Source organism: Colossoma macropomum, unplaced genomic scaffold (genome assembly GCF_904425465.1).
Source record: "Colossoma macropomum unplaced genomic scaffold, Colossoma_macropomum, whole genome shotgun sequence".
NCBI classification, from domain to species: Eukaryota; Metazoa; Chordata; class Actinopteri; order Characiformes; family Serrasalmidae; genus Colossoma; species Colossoma macropomum.
The window spans coordinates 41,237,908-41,257,029 of record NW_023494793.1 but is presented as its reverse complement, the minus strand read 5'-3'; the positions used below and the strand labels follow the sequence as shown (position 1 = coordinate 41,257,029).

The 19,122-nt window shown below is 40.5% G+C and overlaps 1 protein-coding gene across 1 annotated transcript in view; it reads left to right on the top strand.

The window, feature by feature from the left end:
• Positions 1–726: 726 nt before the first annotated feature.
• acot11b (acyl-CoA thioesterase 11b) overlaps positions 727–19,122 on the top strand; it is a 29,343-nt gene continuing 10,947 nt past the window's right edge. The window contains exons 1-8 of the mRNA XM_036579568.1: positions 727–934; positions 4,232–4,431; positions 8,844–8,913; positions 10,134–10,194; positions 10,846–10,947; positions 11,334–11,469; positions 17,747–17,903; positions 18,896–19,015. Coding sequence (XP_036435461.1) covers positions 4,242–4,431; positions 8,844–8,913; positions 10,134–10,194; positions 10,846–10,947; positions 11,334–11,469; positions 17,747–17,903; positions 18,896–19,015 — 836 coding nt within the window. The 5' untranslated portion in view covers positions 727–934; positions 4,232–4,241. The remainder of the gene's footprint in view (positions 935–4,231; positions 4,432–8,843; positions 8,914–10,133; positions 10,195–10,845; positions 10,948–11,333; positions 11,470–17,746; positions 17,904–18,895; positions 19,016–19,122) is intronic.

Here is a 19,122-nt window from a genome sequence, read left to right as displayed (position 1 = left end):
ACAAATAGTATAACAATATTGGGCTGCACAGTGACGCAGTGGGTAGCGCTGTCACCTCAAAGCAAGAATGGCCTGGGTTCGATTCCCGGCGGGGCGACCTGGGTCGTTTCTGTGTGGAGTTTGCCTGTTCTCCCCGTGTCTGCGTGGGTTTCCTCCGGGTACTCCGGTTTCCTCCCACAGTCCAAAAACATGCAGTCAGGCTGATTGGACACGCTAAATTGCCCCTAGGTGTGAATGTGTGTGTGACTGTGTATGTCTGTCTGTCTGCCCTGCGATGAACTGGCGACCTGTCCAGGGTGTATCCTGCCTTCCGCCCAATGACAGCTGGGATAGGCTCCAGCTCCCCACCGCGACCCAGAAGGATAAGCGGTTTAGATGATGTGTGTATGTATAATAATATTCCTACAAACGTCTCAAAATTAGAAATATCAGATATATAGTCTAGACGTCAGATCATTGCACTTGCCAGGATATAATGTTTCAGTCTACTGATACATTTAACTTTAATGGCGTTTCTGTTTACCTGCAGCGTCGCCTGATTAGAAGCTGTGGTGTTAATCCAGGTGAAACTTCCAGATATGGAACTGAGCGAATCAGTGAATCTAGGATTCGAATTTGATGATTTGATTCGAATGTACCGAACGCAACGAACCGAATCAACGGGAGAAAAAAAAGAATCGTTCTGAACAGCATCGCTCCACCTTAAAAAGTTTGTGGGCGGCGCTATAGCTGCGTTCACTTCGCGTATGGGAATGTTATGCCGCCGTGAGCTTGGAGAAGTGACGAGACTGCTAAAGAGAGAGAGACATAGAGGGAAAGAGGGAGAGAGAGAGAGAGAGCGCTATAATATCCCTGCAGAGATACAACAGCTGTCTACACTGTCGCTTAGTTCCGTCGTGCAGATGTGAAGTGCGTCAGCTGCCTCCACTCACATGTAAGTCTGTGTTATTTTCCTAAACGTGTCACCTTACAGCGTTTAAAGGACAGCGAGCTGCGCAGTAAACAGCGCTGGGGCTCGGACACACATGCGGCTAAAAGCTCCATGAATACCGACTGGCTTGTTTGGCTGAAGTTGGTCTGGGAGCTCATGTGGTCCGTTTCTTCGGTTTATTCTGGATTGTAAGAAATGTAGACTCACTCACAGCACTTAGAGCAGCTCGCCTGGCGTGATGCACGTAGAACAGCTCCAGTAACGTCAATAAAGGGGTATTTTTAAGGTGGTCCGCTCAGGTTTGGCGCAAAGCCCACAAATCATGTGAGAAATCCTGCAGGTCCCTCCAGGTCTGGGCTTTCAAAGTGACCCGTCCGAGTAACGGGACAGTTCAGCTTAGCCTAAGTCTGAGTGTGTGGAGTGTTTTTCATTAGTGTTTTCACTGAAGCTTCATATTAGTCTGATGTTAATTCTAAGGCTGATGGAAATGGCTTGTTTGTTTGTTTATTTATTTATTTATTTATTTAAGATCTGAGAAGAGTAATATCCTAACACACTCTCAGAAACTTTGAGTTTTGGAGCTATTATACTGTACCATCATACTTTTATTATATTAGTAATTCTAATAAAAGTCTTTTAAAACTACCTGCTCAAACATGTTAGGTTCATATGTGGGCCTTCTGTGCCTATAATACATGTAAAGTACACACTTCTATGCATAAAGATGGTTCTTTCAAGGGTTCTTTTGTAAAGGCAGTGGTTCTATTTGGAACAATGAGTTCTATACAGAGCCAGTTCTTTGCATTGGTGACATGGTTCTTCAGATTAATGGAGAATGTGTTGTATATAGAGAAAAACTAGATAAGACTAGATAAGCACTGTTTTTGGAACACGAACCCACATAGACAGTTTAAGTGGTGCTCAAGGAAAACAATACACAATAATATGGGCTATTTAAATGAATGTTGGTGGGTTTTTTTATGTGCTACTACAGATAATACTAATACCAGAGCTACTAATACCAAAAACAGTCCGAAAACCATAATATGTTGGTCCATTTCAGGCCTCAATATGTGCAGCCATAACCTTAGAGAAGGTGAACCTACCTGTGAACTTGGTATTATACTGGAAGCATCCCTAACAGTCCACTATAAGGCTTGATCATCTGTCTGATTTCACTCTGTCTCTTTTTGTGCTGCTTTGATTTGGTCAGCGAAACCTTTATGCGCCTGCCGGGTCTGTCGGAATCAGAATTCCAAGCAGAATATTCCCGGATTATATTCCTGTAGCAAAGGTAACAGGTTCACTTAGTCTCATTTAATCTTTGAAATCCTGCTTATAAGGTTATAAAGCTTACCTCAAGATTACTGTGGCTCAAGCGAACAACTCAGTGATTCATCCAAATGTAAAGCAGCTTCGTGATCAGGAACAAACGGAAACACGTAGGCTGGATCGGTTCACATGTTTGGACTGTGAAATGTGCTAAAAAAAGAAAACCTGTGATGGTGTTCTGTTAGGAGGAAGAAATCTTTTCGAACAGTGTTTTCTCCTGTTTCACACGTTACATACTATAGACCACACAGCAAAACTGTGAACACCCCCCCCCCAGTCAAATGACATACACTGTATGGACGAACGTATTGGAACACACAATACACATTACGACCACAGGAGCTTTCATGACATCCCATTCTAAATCCATAGGCATTAATATGGAGTTGGTCCATGTTATTGGCAGTCTGTGTTCTAGTTCGTCCCAAAGGTGTTTGATGGGGTTGAGGTCAGGGTTCTGTGAGGGTCAGTCAAGTTCTCCTACACCAAACTCTCCCAGTCATGACTTTATGGAACTGCTTTGTGCACTGGGGCTCATTCATGCTGGATCAGAACAGGTTCTTCACCAAACTGTTCCCACAAAGTTGGAAGTGCACAATTGTCCAAAATGTCTTGGTCTGCAGAAGCATTGAAGCACTTCACTGGAACTAAGGGTTCTAGACCAATAACTGAAAAACAACCCCATAGCATCATCCCTCCTCCACCAAACTTTACAGCTGGCACAGTGCAGTCAGGCAGGTAACGTTCTCCTGGCATTCGCCAAACCCAGACTCGTCCATCAGACTGACAGATAGAGAAGTGTGATTTGTCACTCTACAGAATACATTTCCACTGCTCCAGAGTCCAGTGGTGGCGTGATTTGCACCTTTAATGTATTGATAGAGTCACTATAAAACTGCTGCATGTCTTTTACAAGTTTCAAATAAACACAATGTCTTTTACAAGCTTCGACTGTATTGGTTTACTTTAGAATGGCTGAAAAATATTCAAGTGCACCAGCATTAGTTTATTGCTAACAAGCCATCCCAGAGGAAAGAAATACTCTAAAAGAGATCTCCTCTTGATCTCAGGTTCTTCTCCTGGACGTGGTTAAGTCCAGTTTGAGATCAGAGTGAGACTGAAGCCATTTTCTCCTGTTTCTGAAATTCGGCTCCTGAGAAATAAAACTCAGATTTTCTCACTTTGATCAAAATATTGTCACACATGTGGATTAACTCTTTAGTGTCTGACTCGTCTCAGCCCAGCCTCAGCTGAGTAATATCTCCATAAGAAAAGTGTGAGATCTCATCATGCAGCTCTATTCTATATTACAGAGCTCTTCAGTTCAGAAGGAGAACTCACGCTTTTCTCCTTCAGCACCAGAACTTCTCACAGGGAAAAGCTGATGTTAATCTCCTCTTTTCTCCTGAGGAGGTTTAGGAGAAACAATTGAGAAATCAGTGATCCTTCAATTTAATATTGAGATCTGCTTTGTTTCTCTGAGACAATCTTAAAGATTTTTTTCGTCTGGAATCCAATAGAAATTAGCCCCCAAACTGCAGGCCTAACTCTAATAATCATGGTTCTCTACTGAAACCACCATTTAGCATTATGCTAACTGCAGGCCTAGATTTGCCTCAAAATGTGTGGAGTAATCTCAGATTAGTACAAATAGACTTGATTATGTGGATTCTGGCACTGCATGACACACTGTTATCTGTAAAAATGGTACAGACAAAGTTCAGGTTTCAGTGGAGCCGCCGCCGCCGCTGCTGTTTTTAGCTATTAGTCGTACTTTTGTCCCTTTTTTTGCCCCGAGTATGATGAATATACTTCTGTTTAAATTGAACCAATGAGCCTGTGAGTTATTATCTAGGACAGTGTTCAGGATCTCTGAGGCCTTTTATTAATCTATTAATCTTAACCTCTGTTGACCCTAACACACTAAAATGTGCTCCATGTGTTAATCCCCCTCTCTGGCATGAGTAGTGCAGTGGTGATGGCGGGAGAGGTCAGGCCTCCGGAGCTTCTGGACGAGCCTGAGCTGATCCTGGAGAATGGAGAGGTGTACAGGAACCCCACCGAGGTTAAAATGAGCCAGATCGTTCTGCCCTGTCACGCCAACCACTGCGGAGAGCTCAGCGTCGGACAGCTGCTCAAGTGGATGGACTCCACCGCCTGCCTCTCAGGTACGCTTGCGTTTGGATTGATAGGCGGTCATTTTTTTTGATTACACTGCAAAGACTTGTGTCTTTGGCAATTGAAAGGATCTTATATGTAGGCCATATTTCTTAGTAGGATATTGTTGTACAAATACTGTAAGATTATTCGGTGTGTTAAGTCATTTTGTCTGGTGAAATGGTCTTATTCCATTGGCACAGTCTAACTTTCTTCAAGAAATAAGCCAAATGATCAGCCAGTCTGCCAGTGGAATAAGACAGTTTCACTAGATAAAATAAAATAAATTGAATACTCTTATGATATTCAACAATGCTGGGCCTCATTGTCCAATATTTTGCTACGTTTTTTCTTAAATGTGTTCTTGAGGAAGATCCAAAGAAAAAGTCTACGTCAGATTCATGACGTGTTCTTAAATCACGCAACTGTTCGCACCTTTGTGCTCTTGAGTGTGTGTAGATTCTGTTCTTACCTAATAAGAAAACACTGGTGGATGTCAGAATCTTCATAAAAACTGCATGTTGTCGGAACCCAACACCATTCGCCAAACTAAATGGGCTGTAAGATGCTTTACAGACTGGCTGGAACAAAACAACATTAATACTGATCTGGCAAAAACTGAAAGAACTGAGCTAAACTTGATATTGCGGCAGTTTTATGGCTCAGTCTGATTTTGTCAGACTCTGAAGATCAGACTACACGTTTGGCGAATGGTATTGGGTTCATTTCTGGCTGATTCCAGGTTGTTTAGCTGTTCTTCTGTCACAGCTGCCGACTGAAAAGCTGCTCAGTGGTGATGACAGTTTGGGAATTTAGTGTAAGGAGCTGGAGAACGAACTGGCGGCTGTGCAGCGAGTGGGCGGAGTTCGTTACTCTGATGTAGCAACAAGCTGCTTGTTAAGGAACTATAATTTGGTGAAGGAACTGCGAACATTAAAACATATTAAACGCCGCGTTCACGGCCCAGTTTATTAATTTATTACTTTATTTATTTAACTGTTGTATTAAAGCAACAGAACACTCGAGGAGTGTGTTATTTCGCGATAACGCACTCCCTCTCGTTCTATTGCTTAAATATATAACTAAAATATGCAGTATATTGGTAACTTCATAGTCTTGACGTTCCACTAGGGGACCCCACAAGACCTCTTCAAACCCCGGCTCAGGGTGGTTTAGTTTCCCTTGGGTGGTCTTTATAAAATAAATCAGAAGAGTGGGCGTTTCTTTGATGCTTTAGGGGCCTCGCTGTAATAAAGAGTTCACCAGTTTGCTTGCAGTAGTTGGGAAGCCTGTGATGTCATAAATCTTGTAGCATCTGTTCCAGTGTGGTCAAAACTTGTAAATCTAACAGACTTGTAAATGTCTGTGGCACCAACAGAGCAGCTCTACCAACTTCCTCCTGAAACTGCGTGACGTTTCATTATCATTCGGTCGTTGTGCCGTGTGACAGTCCACAGCGTTCTTCTGTCTGACTGCTGCAGCACGTGACTGTAGCTGTTTACGGTGCTGTTTGTGAGGGGTGTATGCATGTTTTCAGCTGTGACACTGTTTTCAATTCTGATTTGATTTTGTTTAAAGTGTCTTGATTCTGCAGAGCTCTAAATCTGTTCTACACGGGTCGGTTTGGCAGACGGTTTTCAGAACTTTTTGAGCTCCTGCAGTGCCGCCCAAAAACAAAACAAACCCCCCAAAAAATCACAATCTTTTTTACTTTATAAGCGCTTCAGAAAAAGGCCAGTCATTTGAGTACAGTGGGGTCCAAAACTCTGAGACCACTTTTCACTTAATCCTGGAAATAAACAGCAGAAAGTTTTGGAATTTGGAAAAAATTAAAAGAAAGAAAAGTTCTGAGAAGTTGAAGATGAAATATTCTAAATCCTTCGCTATTTCTGGCTCAGTATTTATATTTAAGCAAATTTGTGTCGTGGTCCACGTTTAAGGCCTTTGTACAAAAATGTCCTCCGTTTTCTTTCATTGAAGCTGCTGTTCAGACGCCTCTCAGGTGGATTTGATCTACTCATCACAGGCTTTTATCACTGTTAGTGATCAGAGTCTGTGCCAGCTTGAGTGCAAATCATTACAGCAAAAGGGGAACAAACACCAAAATTTCACGTTAAAATTTCAGATTTCGGAATTCTCAGATTGTTATGCTGATAATACAATTTGTAATGAAACCTTTGGTGTTAAATTAGAAAAAAATGTCAAATAGAACTATCAGACTTTTGGTCCCCTCTGTATATGCCTGAAAGAATTTGATCAATTTCATCGTTTTTTCAATACTGTATTTTAGGGCTGAACGATTTTGGCAAAATATCTAATTGCAATTTTTCTGACCAAAATTGCGATTATGATTTAAATTGCCAATGTTGTCTATAAACTGATACTAACCCAGCCTAACCCAGTGCTCCAGCCTGCCAGTTATTTGTGGTTGTGATGTCACAACACACAGATGTTTGGTTGCTTCTGATTCATCAGATTCATCTAAAAGCAGCTCACAAGCTCCATGCAATTATGTTACATTTCCCCACTTGCAGTGTATCAGCATTGATACTTAGAAAAGGTGGTTCTTCAAGGGTTCTTTAGGAAAGAAAATGGTTCTATGTAGAGCCATGAACACTCAAAGAATCAATTGCATGATTAAATGGTTCTTTGCATTGTTAAATGGTTTTTCAGATTGACAGAGAATGTGTGAATGGTTCTATGTAGCTCCAAGAAGGGTTCTTGTATTGTTACAAGCTTGGCATTGCAAAAATAAAAGAACCTATATATACAGCACATTCTTCGTCAATCTGAAGAACCATTTCACCATGCAAAGGTTTCTTTGAGTGTTCATGGTTCTATACAGAACCATTTTCTTTACTAAAGAACCCCTGAAGAACCATATTTAAGAGTGTTGTTGATTATAGACTATAAAACTAGTATAAGAATTGCAGCTGTTGTGATTTGAAAATTGCGATTTCGATATAAAAGCGATTAATCATTCAGCCCTACTAGGGCTGGCTGATAAAACGATAACGATAAGTATCGCGATATAACTTTTCCTCGAAAGAGCGATAAGACAGGTTCGATAAATGTTCGATATATTACACCATTCTCACACTTCCACGTTTTAGCGAAAGCCCTGGTGGCGTTTTCTACTGCAAGGAAAGCGACACTACTCTGCTGTCGCCAGGAGAGGGCGCACTTCTGAGTTTTTCGACTTGATTAGAGAGGGAGGGGGCCATGAGTAAAAAAAGGGTCGCCAAATATACTTTAGCAACATCTGAAATGTGGAGTTATACATTCCCTGTTTGAGTGGAGCGACCGGCGATCTGTTCTCCGTGTGACAGAGTGACGAGGTCAGTGGTGTAACTGTACTGACCTACAGCGAACTCACCTTTTTACTAACATCGTAACAACTTTAGCGGTGTTAAATCAGGTCTGCAGCGCCGCGTTACAGCGCTAAACCGTCATATTTTAGTATTAGTGCATTCTCGAGCAAAGAAAGTGAAAGAAAGAAGTGGTTCATGTTCGACAGTAAACTGAGGAAGCCGTGAGGCATTGGAGGGCGGGAGAGCGCTATCTTTCCAGGCTAGCTGTTTTTAGCTGCTGGCTAACTTGAAGCGGCGCTCCGGCACAACACGGTGAATTGATGACACAGTAGATCAAACAAGACACAGAATCACCGCTTTCAGTTTAAACATGCCTAAAAGGAGGACTCTGTGACTGGTGTGAGAGATTCACACTGCAGATAATGCTTTTACACAGCGAGCGTCAGATACACTGCGGTTCACCCCTTAAACTACTACGATAGCATAGAGAAACCCAGCCGTCTAGCTGGTGTCTGAATACTGTGATCTGCTCTGACATGGATGTGGTGGGAGTGACCGCAGTGACCTCCCGAACCGAGTTGACGTTGTTGAGAAACTAAAGAGTTTAGCACTGTTGTTGGCCACTTGTTTAGCGTTTGTAGCGGGGTAGCCGAGCGCTCGACACCAGACAGCTAAAATAATCTGTTTTCTTTCTTAAATCATGACTATTACAAAAAGTGCAGCTGTGCTTTTCCAGCTGATAAAAACAGCTCAGAGACTTTCTCCCACTGTCCCAAGACAGATCAGTTACTATGTTCCACTGTTTGCCGAGCGTTTGTCATGATCGGACCATAAGTGATAGTTTAAAACCACAGTTAACCACCCAGGAGCAAAACCAGCCTTCAAACATGAAAGAAATAATGATTTGACATTAATCGCGATATGTATCGATATCGAACAATATGAATTTTGTTTATCGTGATAATGTTTTTGGCCATATCGCCCAGCTCTAAGCCCTACTGTACTGTCATTGTTGCATCCTCACTGTTTGCAGAGATGCGTAAGTGCGAGCGTACAGTATATTTACGTAGGTGTGACGGTTTATTCGTCTTGTCTTCTTCTCTAATCCGCAGCTGAAAGGCACGCTGGATGTTCCTGTATCACTGCCTCTGTGGATGACATCCACTTCGAGCACACTATTGGGTAACAGCCTTTTCCTTCAGCCACCTCTTCATTTCAGCAGCACTGATGCACTGAAAACAGATGCGTTGATTCAAATATGTACATCGGTTCCACACGAGTATAATACATCACATCCACACAGTTCTCACTAAAGCAAGTAAAATGAGTGGCAGTAATTATGTTGATGTGATATATTTCATTCATGTGGAACCAGTGTTCACATTTGAATCAAGTATATGAAGGACCAGATTTGCCAAAATGAAAAATAAACAAAATAATAAAAATAAATGACTTATTCAATTAATATAGAAATTAGAATGGCAAAGAATAATGATGATAAATCTAAAAATAAATAAACATACATAAAAATGTGTATATAAATAAATTAGACCTTGCATAAATTAATGTCTTATCTATTTAGTAATTTCCACTTCTCACAAATTTCTGTATTTATTTATTTTATTTTTTTGTTTTTATTCATTTATTTCCATAACTATTCATTTCTATATTGATTTATTTCTCTATTTATTCATTTCTGTATTTCCTTGTGCTTATGCTAATTAAAGGGCTGTCAGTCGATGATGTCACAGTGCCTTAATATTCGTATTGGTTGATCGATATCAGATTCTGTAGATCAATTGTACATGTCCTGCTCTATCAGCAGTAGCTGTTATTTATCGGCAGGTTTGTCTGTTGGTGACACTGCAGCTCTTTATGGAGTTGGTGAAAGCACAGTTTAATCAACTCTTCTTCTCCTGGGCTTGACTGCTAAGCCTGAACGTGAAAAACACGCCCCCTCATTATCATATGAACGAAGAAATACAGAATTAAATAGATGAATTAATGAAAAAATTAATAAATGAATTAATGAAAAAATAAATGAATTAATGAAACAATAAATGAATACATGAATCTATAAATAAAGCGAACAAATGCTAAAAATATAGATACAGAAAAAATATAAAAATGGCATTAATAAAACAAAAATAATACAGAAATAAATAAATTGAGAACTATATTACTGCAGAAAAAGGAAGTAATCACAATCAAAATAAGCAATATATAATTTATTTAGTTATTTGTATTCATTGATTAATTTACTGAGCCATTTATTGTTTAATTTTATTTATTTTTCATTTTGGCTATTCTGGTCCTCCATACATGTAAACTCAGAGCAGCGTCTAATTCAGTGATGACTGCAGTGAGTTAAAGGGAACCATGTGTGCTGTGTTTTCCTGCAGGGTCGGGCAGGTTGTGAATATCAAAGCTAAAGTCAACCGAGCCTTCACTTCCAGCATGGAGGTTTGTGAGAGAACTAGAAATCACTCTTACTGTTGCCGTTTACTGTATTTAATAACAATTCATCATCTGTGCTGCTGTTATTTATTATTCAGTCGTTTTAATACTTCGTTTGCCTTACAAAAATATTCTATTAATTGTGTGCGGTGTGGTGTGTTAGATAACCGGTTGATAACCGGTTGGGTCAAATAATGTATCCATCTTAAAAGTAATACAGAAATTAACAGGATTAGCATCTCAGATTAAGAGTACTGGTCTATTTTCAGGCCTTGTCGTTCTTCAGGATGTTAAAGAGCCCATGCCCTACATTTTTCTTGTGTTTAATATTTTCCCCTGAAGTCTGCTTTTATGGTTTCTGAGTGGTTTTCTGTACCAAAAAACGTCCCAATTCATTTTTACATGGCAGTTTTCCGACCTCTCTTCCAACCTCTATCCCTTAGAATTAAACAGGCTGTTTTTGTTACTGTGCCTTTAAGACTGATATATGTAAGTGAGCTCTGTTCTGATTGGCTGCTCTGTATTGGGCAAAAATTCTACATCTTAGTTTTTAAGTAATGAAGTTTTCAAGTGCAGTAAGTCTGTTTTTATGATACGGGCCCTTTGTTTTATACCAGATACTCTGCTGATTCTGATGACCTGTCCTTTTCTCCTCAGGTGGGCATTGTGGTCAGCTGTGAGGATCTCTACAGTAATCGTCAGTGGAAGGTGTGTCGTGCCTTCGCCTCCTTCGTGGCTCGTCGGACTGAAGCAGGAAAGGTAAAACACACACTGTGTTACAGCCTGACACACAGAAATGAGCTCATAAAGAGCTCATTGTCCATTTTATCAGCTCCACTTACTATATAGGTGCACTTTGTAGTTCTACAGTTACAGACTGTAGTCCATCTGTTTCTCTGATACTTTGTTAGCCCCCTTTTACCCTGTTCTTCAGTGGTCAGGACCCCCATGGACCCTCACAGAGCAGGTACTATTTGGGTGGTGGATCGTTCTCAGCGCTGCAGTAACACTGATGAGACTTCAAGCTGGCACCTGCTGTTTTTGACTCTGCGGTGTGTTTTGTCTGCTCTGTGAGAGAAGAGTAACAGAATGTGATCCTGTTGATTTCACTGTGTGTGTGTATGGGTGTATGTGTGTGTGTGCAGGTGCAGTTGAAGCAGGTAATTCCTCGGACGCAGGCGGAGCAGATGGAGTACAGCATCGCAGCCGAGCGCAGGAGGATGAGACTGATCCACGCCGAGATCATCAACGACCTGCTCAGCAGCAGCTCTGCTCACGCAGGTCAGATCACAGCACTGAGGGATGATGAGCTTGTTTAGACCCAAAACAGGCACCTTCTGTATGAAACTGGCACGCAAGCCTAAACACACAGTTTATGGGAGGTGTGTTGACACTGCAAATGCGCCTCTCCTCCTCATTCGCGTTTGAGGGGGGGTTCTGCAAAACGTGGGAAGATCGTGCAAAAAGTGGGCGGAGATATTACACGTGCAGCTGATGATATATGTCTTTTCAGCGTACTAAAATGTGAGTGACTCTCGGCGACCGGTTGTGCCGCAATTTTCCTCCTCCTTTTAAAGGACGTGCTGTAGAGAGACTTCCACTCACTGTCCACTCTATTAGACACTCCTGCCTTGTTGGTTCACCTTGTAGATGTAAAGTCAGAGACGATAGCTCATCTGCTGCTGCACAGTTTGTACTGGTCATCCTCTAGTCCTTCATCAGTGGTCACAGGACGCTGCCCACAGGACGCTGTTGGCTGGATATGCTTGGTTCTCAGTCCAGCAGCGACACTGAGGTGTTTACCATTCACACTGAAGTTATAAGGAGTGTTTCAGCCTGTGTTGCTTTTTGAATGAGGCACAATACAAGACAGCCAATCAGAACTGAGCTCATTTACATACAGCCGTATGCAGAAGTTTGAGCGCCCCTGGTCAAATACGCGTTGATGATTTGCTAAGTGAAAATAAGTTACTTCAGCTTCATAAAATGTGGCCTTTATGGCAGATTTTATATTTTATATTTATTAACGTGTTCACTTATTTTCACTTAGAAAATCAACAAAACATGTCATTTGTCCAGCGGGTGTTCAGAATTCGACTGTATACCTGTCGTATATCAGGCACAGCAACAAAAACAGCCTGGTTAATAAAGAAAGATTGGAAAATGGTCATTTAAAAATGAATTAAAAGTGTTTTGCTATATAAAACCACGCAAATGGTGTAAGTGGGCCTCAGCCATTAAGTACCTCTAACAACATTAGCAGAAACGGTGGTTAAAGTAAAAGAACATTTTCTAGTTTTTTTTTTTTCCACTTTTCTATGTGCACCAAAAAGAGCCATTATTTATTTATTCATGACCATTTTCCAATCTCTCTTAATCTTTAAGAATTAAACCTGCTGGTTTATATTACTGCGCCTTTAAGACTGCTGTATGTAAATGACCTCTGTTCTGGTTGGCTGCTCTGTGTTGGGCCTCCTTCTAAAAGCAGTCCAGGCTGAAACACTCCTTACTTCAGCGTGAAAGGGCGGAGCTACACAGCTGTGTGCTGAAAAGGTGAACACCGTGACATCACAGAAACCGTGAATTCACAATGAATTTTCTGAGTTTCTAAATCTAGGAAGTGAACGATACACTTTGAAAGTTTAACAAAGTTTACACACTACATCAAACTTTTTTCTGAGTTAGGAAAGTTAGTTTTTCTATGATATCGGCCCTTTAAGTTTTTTTTTCTTTTGTCAGTAATTTTATTGAGTTTATTTTGAGGAACTGTTTCTCAAACTTATTTGTCTTCAAGACAACATGTCCTTTACAGTGTGTGTAAATGTTATGATGAATGGACTAAAAGAAATGACCCAAAATGACTTGGGGTCTGGTTCCATTGACTTACATTAAAAGTATGTTTTTTCCTTCTCCTGTAAAGTTACCATTTTGGAGATACGAGGTTTTGTTCCGACTGCAGCGATACACTCTTAAAAAATGGTTCTTTAAGGGTTCTTTAGTAAAGAAAATGATTCTATAAAGAATATAATGAACACTCAAAGAACCCTTAGCATGATTAGAGGGTTCTTTGCATCATGAAAGTGTTCTTCAGATTGATGGAGAACGTGCTGCAGATGTTTCTGTATAGAACCTTTTTGAAAACTTCTCTATATCAATAAAAAGGACTCTTTTATTGTTTGAAGCTTGATGTCATAACAATAGAAGAACCCTTATGGGTGCCATATAGAACCCTTTTCAAAAAGGTTCTATTTAGAACCATCTCCATCATCCGAAGCCTTTTTGAAACGGCTTCTATATAGCACCAAAAAGGTTCTATTGTTACAAGCCTCACATCAAAACCCTTTTCAAAAAGCTTCTATATAGAACCATCTACAGCACATTATGAAGAACTCTTTCATGACGCAAAGAACCCTTTAGTCATGCAAAGGGTTCTTTTGAGTGTTCATGGGTCTTTTATAGAGCCATTTTCTTTACTAAAGAACCCATAAAGAACCATCTTTTTTTTAAAGAGTGTATGATTCTGTATAGAACATTTTTGAAAACTATTCTGTATAGCACCAAAAAAGGTTCTGCTATTGTTGTGATGTCAAGCTTGTAACAACTGAAGAACTCTTTGGTGCTATAGAGAACCCATTAAGAACCGTCTTTTTTAGAGTATAGTTTATATATTTTAATTCCAGACAACACAAGCCTTATTTAAATATCCAGTTAGGCGAACAAATACTAAGAACAGTTCAGAGATCTGAATATTTTAATAATTACGCTTATTCTTACTGCAAAACATATACCTGCACTGTTTTCTGATGTAGATTATTTGGAGATCAGCAGATTCGTACAGCTGCATGAAAGCTGCTTTACTTGAGTGAACCTAATCAGCCGCTCAGCGTCAGCTCGTCTGGGACAGGTGTGAAACAAACCCTCTCCACTTCAGCTTTGAGCACCAGGTGTATTTGTTTATCAGATCTGGATGAGAGATCTCAGCATATCCATTAAAAAACTCAGCCCACCTCCTTCTTTGCTTCATCACTGACGCTATTCTGTTTATTTGACATCTCTGCAACACAGTTCAGTAAACACTGCAACACAGCAGTGTAATTACGCATCATTTACTGCACCGTTCCACGCATATATGAAGAAGATCAGCGCTGAAGTGGATCGGAACCCAACTGCTGTACACTCACAGGTGCTGGTTGCCGTGTGTGTTTCTGTGTCAGTGTGTTGCCGTGGTTGTTTCCTTTGGCGGTGTGTTACCATGTAAATATAGAGAACAGTAGTTACAACACACGATCGACCACTTCATTAAATACACCTTCTTATTTCTACACTCACTGTAATATCAGCTCCACTGACCATATAGGAGCTCTTTGTAGTTCTACAGTTACAGACTGCAGTCCATCTGTTTCTCTGTGTACTGTGTTACCCTGTTCTTCAATGGCCAGGACCCCCACAGGACCCCCACAGAGCAGTAACACTGATGTGGTGGTGGTATGTTAGTGTGTGTCCACTCACTGTCCACTCTATTAGACACTCCTACCTTGTCAGTCCACCTTGTAGATGTAGAGTCAGAGACGATAGCTCATCTGCTGCTGCACAGTTTGTGTTGGTCATCCTCTAGTCCTTCATCAGTGGTCACAGGACGCTGCCACTGGTGGCTGGATGTTTTTGGTTCTCAGTCCAGTAGCGACACTGAAGTGTTTAAAAAATCGAGCCAATCAGAACGGAGGTCATGTACATACAGCTGTATGCAAACGGTTTGGCGCCGCTGGTCAAATGACGTTTTGTTGATTTTCTAAGTGAAAATAAGTGACCACATCTTCTGTGCAAAAGTACAGATTTTATATTTTATGTTTATTTTTTAAAATATGTTAAACATAATAAGTTAATAGAAGTTGTGCACTGAATGCCATAATTAAAAAAAAATGAATATATATATATATATATATATATATATATATACAGTGGGGTGCGAAAGTTTGGGCAGCCTTGTTAATTTTCCTGATTTACCTTTATAAATCATTGATTGTTTGGATAAAAAAATTCCGTTAAATATATCATATAGGGGACAAACACAGTGATACTTGAGAAGTGAAACGAAGTTTATATGAATTACAGAAAGTGTGCAATAATTGTCTAAACAAAATTAGGCAGGTGCATAAATTTGGGCACCAAAAAAAAACCTTAACTCAATATTTAGTAGATCCTCCTTTCGCAGAAGTAACAGCCTCTAAACGCTTCCTATAGCTTCTAATGAGAGTCTGGATTGTGGCTGAAGGTATTTTAGACCATTCTTCTTTACAAAACATCTCTAGTTCATTCAGGTTTGATGGTTTCCGAGCATGGACAGCTCTCTTTAAGTGACACCACAGATTTTCAATAATATTCAGGTCTGGGGACTGAGATGGCCATTCCAGAACGTTGTACTTGTTCCTCTGCATGAATACCTTAGTAGATTTTGAGCAGTGTTTAGGGTCGTTGTCTTGTTGGAAGATCCAGCCCCGGCGCAGCTTCAGCTTTGTCACTGATTCCTGGACATTGATCTCCAGAATCTGCTGATATTGATTGGAATCCATGCGTCCCTCAACTTTAACAAGATTCCCAGTCCCTGTACTGGCCACACAGCCCCACAGCATGATGGAACCACCACCAAATTTTACTGTAGGTAGCAGGTGTTTTTCTTGGAGTGCTGTGTTCTTTTTCCTCCATGCATAACGACCCTTATTATGCCCAAATAACTCTATTTTAGTTTCATCAGTCCACAGCACCTTATTCCAAAATGAAGCTGGCTTGTCCAAATGTGCTCTAACATACCTCAAGCGGCTCTGTTTGTGATGTGGGCGGAGAAAAGCCTTCCTCTGCATCACTCTCCCATACAGCATCTCCTTGTGTAAAGTGCGCCGAATAGTTGAACGATGCACAGTGACTCCATCAGCAGCAAGATCATGTTGTAGGTCTTTGGTGCTGGTCTGTGGGTTGACTCTGACTGTTCTCAACATCCTTCGCTTCTGTTTATTCGAGATTTTTCTTGGTCTGTCACTTCGAGCCTTGACTTGAACTGTGCCTGTGGTCTTCCATTTTCTCACAATGTTTCTCACAGTGGAGACTGAAAGCTGAAATCTCTGAGATAGCTTTCTGTATCCTTCCCCTAAACCATGACGGTGAACAATCTTTGTTTTCAGGTCATTTGAAAGTTGTTTTGAGACTCCCATGCTGTGACTCTTCAGAGAAGATGCAAAGAGGAGAAAAACTTACAATTGCCCCCCTTAAATACCCTTTCTCATAATTGGAGTCACCTGTGTATGGAGGTCAAGGGTCACTGAACTTACCAAACCAAATTTGAGTTCCAATAATTAGTTCTAAAGGTTTTGAAATCAATGCCCAAATTTATGCACCTGCCTACTTTTGTTTAACCAATTATTGCACACTTTCTGTAAATCATATAAACTTCGTTTCACTTCTCAAGTATCACTGTGTTTGTCCCCTATATGATATATTTCACGGAATTTTTTTATCCAAACAATCAATGATTTATAAAGGTAAATCAGGAAAATTAACAAGGCTGCCCAAACTTTCGCACCCCACTGTATATATATATATATATATATATATATATATATATATATATATATATATATATATATATATATATATATATATATATATAGCCAAAAGTATTCACTCACCCATCCAAATCACTTAATTCAGGTGTTCCAATCACTTCCATGGCCACAGTTGTATAAAACCAAGCCCCTAGGCCTGCAGACTGCTTCTACAGACATTAGTGAAACAATGGGTCGCTCTCAGGAGCTCAGTGAACTCCAGCGTGGTACCGTGATAGGATTCCACCTGTGCAACAAGTCCAGTCGTGAAATTTCCTCACTACTAAATATTCCACAGCCAACTGTCAGTGGTATTATAACAAAGTGGAAGCGATTGGGAACGACAGCAACTCAGCCACGAAGTGGTCGGCCTCGTAAAATGACAGAGCGGGGTCAGCGGATGCTGAGGCGCATAGTGCGCAGAGGTCGCCAACTTTCTGCAGAGTCAATTGCTACAGACCTCCAAACTTCATGTGGCCTTCAGATCAGCTCAAGAACAGCGTAGAGAGCTTCATGGAATGGGTTTCCATGGCCGAGCAGCTGCACCCAAGCCTTACATCACCAAGCGCAATGCAAAGCGTCGAATGCAGTGGTGTAAAGCGCCACCACTGGACTCTAGAGCAGTGGAGACGTGTTCTCTGGAGTGACCAATCACGCTTCTCTGTCTGGCGATCCGATGGACGAGTCTGGATTTGGCGGTTGCCAGGAGAACGGTACTTGTCTGCCTGCATTGTGCCAAGTGTAAAGTTTGGTAGAGGGGGGATTATGGTGTGGGGTTGTTGTGCAGGAGTTGGGCTCGGCCCCTTAGTTCCAGTGAAAGGAACTCTTAATGCTTCAGCACCAGGAGGTTTTCAGCATATATATATATAAACACCACTTAAAAAGTGACCTGTGTGTGTGTGTGTGTGTGTGTGTGTGTGTGTGTGTGTGTGTGTGTGTGTGTGTGTTTGTTTGTGTGGCAGTGAGTGAGTGTATGCAGTTTGAGGACGCTTTTCCAGCAGAGCGGACGAGGGTGGAGAGTGTGGAGCTGGTTCTCCCACCACACGCTAATCACCAGGTCAGCACATTCGGTGGTCAGATCATGGCCTGGATGGAGAACGTGGCCACAATTTCGGCCAGGTAACACTCACCTGCATCCTAACAACCCTGCTGACATGACCACCTCACAGAGATAAGCGTTATATAGTATAAATCCCACATAAACAGAAAATGATCTTTATTGTTTATATGTAATGATGTAGTTGCACCATTGTTATATAGTTGGTTGCACTATTGTTCAAAAGATGAGTTTTCAATAATGTAAACTGTTTCTGTTGCAGAAACATGTATAAAATGATTTTATCATGATGAGCTGTAGATGAGAAAAGCTGTAGAACATCAAAAGTTCTGAAGGTCTAATTAAATCGTCCAGACTGTCTTGCTTTTGAAAAGTGTTGGAGAAAGTTAACTATTTTATTATTTTTACTATTATTTATTAAAATGAATAATTACAGCACATTTTTATTATTTAATAACTTCTCGATCTTGAAAAAATGAATAAAACTCTAAAAATACCTTCTCACTTGTAGGATTTTGATCTACTCTGTATATAAAATAACAGCAATTATTAATTCAAAAATGAATATAATAGGTAAAACATGATATAATTGGTGGTTCCAAACTTTAAAATGGTAGTGCAAATAATGAATTACATATAGTTAAATTTATATTTTGTACTGACAGGTTCAGGTCTGCACTTCAACCATTTGTTTTTGTTTCTTTTTATGATTTATTTTGATGAACTAAATTTTTCATGTCAAAAAAAGCAAAACATGGCATGTAAAGGATTTTATTTGTTCTGCAAAACAATTTTTTTTTAATTAATGTATTTTTTTTAAATTAATGTATTTTGTCCACAAACATTTATTTTATCAGATAGGTAATAGAGTAATAGTAATATATACTAGGTAAAGTCTATGCAGTTGTGCCTGGTTGTGCTATAAAGATCCTGAGGAGAATTAACTCCAGTGTGAAGAGATTTCAGAGTACTAATGACTGAGAACAGGGCACTGAAGTGGGATGATTTACTCTGTAGCACAAAAGCACCCATTCATGTTTTGTTTTTGTCCTAGCCGCTTGTGTAACGCTCACCCGACTCTGAGGAGCATAGACATGTTCCACTTCCGCGGGCCGTCCCACATAGGAGACAGACTGGTGCTTAAGGCCATCGTCAACAACGCATTCAAAAAAAGGTACCGGCCCATGTCAAAGTCAAGTCAGTCAAAGTTTATTTATAAAGCGCTTTTTACAACAGGCGTTGTCACAAAGCAGCTTTACAGAAAAATCCGGGTCCGAGCCC